The 5,453-nt window shown below is 36.6% G+C and overlaps 1 protein-coding gene across 1 annotated transcript; it reads right to left on the bottom strand.

Annotated features, from left to right (window-relative positions):
* Positions 1-270: 270 nt before the first annotated feature.
* Positions 271-708, bottom strand: LOC104088398 (uncharacterized). Its single transcript, XM_009593055.1, has one exon. The coding sequence runs from the start codon at positions 706-708 to the stop codon at positions 271-273; it is 438 nt and encodes a 145-aa protein (XP_009591350.1).
* Between the last annotated feature and the right edge of the window lie 4,745 nt (positions 709-5,453).

Here is a 5,453-nt window from a genome sequence, read left to right as displayed (position 1 = left end):
TTAAAGTTGGAATGGTATAAGAAACGTCCAAATATGAGAAAGCAAGTTATTTAGATTTGAAAGGAAAGTGTCGGCAGTGCCCGAGATTAATTGACCTTTCAATTAAAAAGATGTTATGAAAAGAATTTATTTAATCAAAACCAACTAATCCTATTTCATAAAATAAATAATACTAATTTATACTAATGACTATTACTCAGGTAAAGAACTATGATTACATGATATTTATTCACTAGTTATTACGAATAGATAAAATAAAAATCAAACTACTCAATCATCTTTAACCACGGATCCATCACCGATTAAGAGGTCTATTTTTTCATCAGGGTGCTCAAAGAAATCTGCCACATCCAAGTAGGTGGTGTCAAAGATAAAATTAAATTCAGGGCCTTTATTCTTTAGAGATACTTGATAAAGCTCAACCAAATGTCTTGGTGTCCGACAAATATTTGTCAAATGCCCTTTTCCACCGCAATGATAGCATTCAGTTTCTGAACCCTTAACTTTTGGCTTCTCATCTTTCCCTTTCCACTTTAGGTGGTTATTTTTCTTTGAGGGGTGATTAACCCCAGTAAAAATTCTTCCTTGGCCATGGCCACGGCCACGAACAGGGCCACGACCTTTTCCACGTTTAGCATAATGTGAATACCCCTCATCCACTTCAGGCAATGGCGTAGCCCCAGTGGGTCGATTATCGTGATTTCTCATGAGCAAGTCATTATTTCGTTTAGCCACAAGGAAAAGAGAAATCAACTCAAAGTACTTCTTGAAACCTTTCTCTCAGCACTGCTGTTGCAAGACCATATTGGAGGCATGAAACGTTGTGAACGTTTTTTCAAGCATACCATAGTCAGTGATACTATCTCTACAGAGTTTCAATTTGGAAGTAATTCTGAACACCGCAAAATTGTATTCAAAAACAGACTTAAAGTCTTGGAGCCTCAGATAAGTTCAATCATATCGTGCTTGTGGAAGTGTGACTAACTTTAAGTTGTCATATTTTTCCTTTAAGCCATTCCACAAAACAAGTGGATCTTTGACTGTGAGATATTCTATTTTCAACCCTTCATCAAGGTGATGGCACAAGAAAATCAAGGTCTTGGCACAGTCTTGGGTAGATACTTTATTTTTATCTTTAATGGTATCTCCAAGACCCATTGCATCTAAATGGATTTCAGCATCCAACACCCATGTCATATAGTTCTTACCCGAAATTTCAAGGGTAACGAACTTTCGTTTCATAATATCAGTTATAGTTAAAAGAGGAGAAAAATTATACTTAATCTTCTCAAAGAGCTTCTTGAGACAGTACAGTCTCGTGCTGATAACGTGTTATAAAACAATAAAAGAAGAAAAAGAGTATTGCAGAGAAAAGTAGAGAGAGAAATCTTATTGATTTGGGATGAATTACAATGAAATAGAACCCCTCTATTTATAGGGGAAAAATGACTTAGCCACCAAGTAACAAACCCTAAAATCTCTCTATAATATAGACATTCACCTTAAATACAATTCTATTTGTAACAAAAACTAAATTCACTTAGAATATACTTTTTATTTTTAATTTGCTTAGGCTCTTGCTTTCATCAGAAGATAACATCTGGATGCATCCGAATGTAGAATTTAATTGCGTGATTATATAGTTGAGCAGGGAAAAGAAGTGCAAATTAATTAAAAGGCTTAAGCAATATCTAATAGATTATAGATAAACAAATGTGATGCTTCTAAATAAAGTACTTCATATTAGATAATAACTTGAATTAAAGTTCCACATGAACTTATGCAAAAAATTTAACCAAAATCATTCCTATTATTTTAGTCTAACTTTCACTATATTCCTATAATATTTCACTTAGCTGAAACTATCCTTTTTGTTTCCTAAAGTTAACCAAAAACGTCCCTCCACTAGAACATCCATCCAATTCTAACGGATGTTTTATTTCTCATGTGACTTCTCTTTTTCTTCTTTTCCCACAAAGTATTCCTTAATTCTTCCTAAAAAGAACATAATTTGACTTGCAAACCCTACCCCCAATCTCTCTTTCCACGTATCTTTTCTCTCTGTCATCTTTCCCATTCCTCAAATGTTTTACTCATCTCTAATAAGTTAGTTATGTTTTTTCCTCTAGCTATATCCTCCAAATATGTTAGAGATTGAAAATATAATGACTCGGTTAATTATTTTGTGTATTTGAACCTTATTCCCCTATTTGACGCTTCACGTATGTATATTTGTGGTTTTGTGACTTGCGGGAGCGGTTTGTTTGGCCTCGGGAAGGTTGAGAATGAATTGAGATACTTCGTCTCATTTTGGAAGCTTAAGTTGTAGGAGTTGATCAATATTTGACTTTTGAGTAAACGACCTTGAATTGGTATTTTGGTAGTTCCAATAGGTTCGTATGGTAATTTTGGACTTGAGCGTATATTCGGATTTGGATTTGGAAGTTACTAGGATGTTTTGGTGTTATTTGCCGGAAGTTGGCACCGAGGGCTGACTTCAAAGTTATCAGATATGGATTGTTGTTCTGGAAGACGGGATAGATTCATATTATCATTTGGGACTTGTGTGCAAAGTTTGGATATAATACGTATTGGTTAGGCTTGAATCGAATGCTTGGTTTGAAATTTGAAATTTAATGAACTTAAGAGAAGCTTAACGTGTGTTTTGATCGTCGATTCTTGGTTTTGATGCTATTCGTTATGTTTTGAGCATTTGAATAAGTTCTAATTAGGTATTAGAACTTGCTGGCATGATTGGACGGGGTCCCGGGGGCTCAAATGTGATCCGGATTGGTTTTGGGCCATTTTCTCTTTGTTTGGAGTTGCTAGTTTTTTTATGTTTAGCACTACTTCGCGATCGCATAACTTGTCTCGCGATGGCAGAGAATATGGAGCTGACAGGTTGTTTTCCTTCAGCGCATTCACGAGGAAGGTGTCGCATTCATAGAGGGATGGAGGCAAAAGCTACACGTTCGCGTTCAAAGGTTGCGTTCGCGATGGGGAGGCGTCAGTCAATAGATTAGCCTTCGTGTTAGCGGAAGGGGCCCCACGTTTGCATAGGCTTAGCTGAGCCAAGATCGCGTTCGCGAGTGAGGCTTCGTGTTCTCTAAGAGGTAGTTTAAGTTGGGCAGTGTTTGGCCTTCGAGATCACGAAGGAGGGTCCGTGATCACGATGACTACACAAGGGCAAAATACTTAAGTTGGAATTTTGGGACTTTTACCCACTTTATCAAATTTTGAGCCCTAGACTTCGAGAGTGGGGGATTTTGAAGAGACAATTCACTACATCTTTAGAGCTAAATAATTTATACTTGGATTTGACTTTATATCATATTTTTTCATGGATTTCTACGCCTAACTTGGATTTATTTGAGGGAGGGGGGAGGGGTTGGCAACACTTTTAGAAAGTGAATAATTGAGATATAAACCCCGATTTGGAGTCGGTTTTGGATGACACTTGTATATTTGGACTCATATTGGAATGAATGTTCGGGATTGGTGAGCTTTATCAGATTTCGGGATGCGGGCCTGGTTGACTTTTTAATTGAATTTGTGTATTTGATTAAAGATTCAATATTTATTATTTGAGTTCGATTTCTATAGATTCTTTGATGTTATTGGGTTGTATTTGATTATATTCGAGCCGTTTGGAGTTGGAATTTTGAAGATTTATCATCTTTGATGATTTTTAGGCTACCGGTGGAGGTAAGTGTCTTGGCTAACCTTGTTAAGATGAAAACTAGGATTTGACTTGACTATTATGTGTTTAAGATATTGGGGGTGGTGTATATATATGGTGGCAAGCATATATTCACTTACCAAGTTTATATTATGACCGAGGTGGAATCGGAATATTGTATGCCTTGTTTTGGCTTTGTGCTCATTTGATCCATGATTTATTTGGCTTATGTGACTACGTTTGTTCTCTTATTCACGTTAAAATCATGCCAAGATTTATGATTATTTATGAGGGCATGGGAACTTATCCTTCATGTGTTGAGTTGCTTAAATTGTCTGTAGTCACATAGAGATTCTATGAGCACATATTCGTATGATTTTTATTAAGCCCTTGTGCACCTTTTTCTGTAATTCTTGAGCATATATATATTTAATAAAGATACTTGATTTGGACTGAGAATTTTGGAACCAAAATGTAAAGCGTGCGGATGAGATACAGTTATGGAACACATGACATGATGATCGAATATCGATTTATGAGTGATGCTATTATGCTCCTCTTTGCGCTTAGATTTGGATATGTCTCTCTGGATTCAGGTGATTACTCATGTTACTTTAGACCCTGTGAGCACGGTCGGTACATGGATTTTGTACCAGGTCGATACATAGATTTTGTATCTGGTTTTGGTGATACATGGATTATATATCAGGATACATGGATCTTGTACTGGTTTGAGCATGCATTCATATACTTGAATCAATTAGGAGTATTCACTTAACTACTAATTGCTGCATGATATCTTATATGCTAGTTGGGAGCCCCGACTTTGTTATTTGAGCATGCTATCTTTTAATATTAGATCTTGGCAGTGTTATGATTATTTCTTGTACTGGACAAGCATGCTTAACATCTTTCAACTGTTGATAGCTTTGATTCTTGTTATTTATAAGGTTATCTACTGTTGCATTTCTGAGTTCTATTATTTATATTTGTTGTTGTAAATATTCAAATGCATCTAACCTCGCCAATACATTTTCAAGGTTAGACACGATACTTATTAGGTACCAATCATTGGTGTACTCATATTACGCTTCTGCGCATCCTTTTGTGCAGACCCTCAGGTGGGTCCTAGTATAGCTTCCTGATTGAGATTTGGTGACTGCACGGAGACATAGGGTGAGTTGTACTTCCTGGATTCACTTCGCAGTTCCTGAGTCCATGTTCGTTTATTATTTCCTGTCTATTTGTATCTCAGACAGCTTGTTATGTATACAAACTTGTTCTATTTCTGTAGGTTGCTTCTGTACTTCTGCCACCTAGTCTTGGGGGTTGTACTGTATTGGCCGTATTTATGTGTGTTATGGTGATATCAGATATTGTGACTGTTTTGGACTATTTTTGTATTTATTTGTAATAAGTCAGTGTTAATTAAAGGAAATGAACTTTATTTTGTGCGTTGTGAGTTAGCTTGCATAGAAATTTTGACTAGGCGCTATCACGTCCTTGAGGTGGGATTTTGGATTATGACAAGTTCGTATCATAGCCCTAGGTTGTGTAGGTCTCACGAGTCACGAGCAGGTCTAGTTGAGTCTTGTGAATCGGTACGGAGATATTTGTAATCTCCGAGAGGCTACATGATATTAGGAAACTCCCGTTCTATCATTCTTTATCGTGCGGCTTTCTTGATCCAAAGTTTGAATCCTTATCTTTCTATTTTCTAGCAAATGGTGAGAACACGCTCATCGGGATAAGTTGGGCGGGAACCAGCACCTCA

The sequence above is a fragment of the Nicotiana tomentosiformis genome, chromosome 12 (genome assembly GCF_000390325.3).
Source record: "Nicotiana tomentosiformis chromosome 12, ASM39032v3, whole genome shotgun sequence".
NCBI lineage: Eukaryota > Viridiplantae > Streptophyta > Magnoliopsida > Solanales > Solanaceae > Nicotiana > Nicotiana tomentosiformis.
The sequence above is the reverse complement of the archived record's forward strand: the minus strand, read 5'-3'. Positions and strand labels throughout refer to the sequence as shown.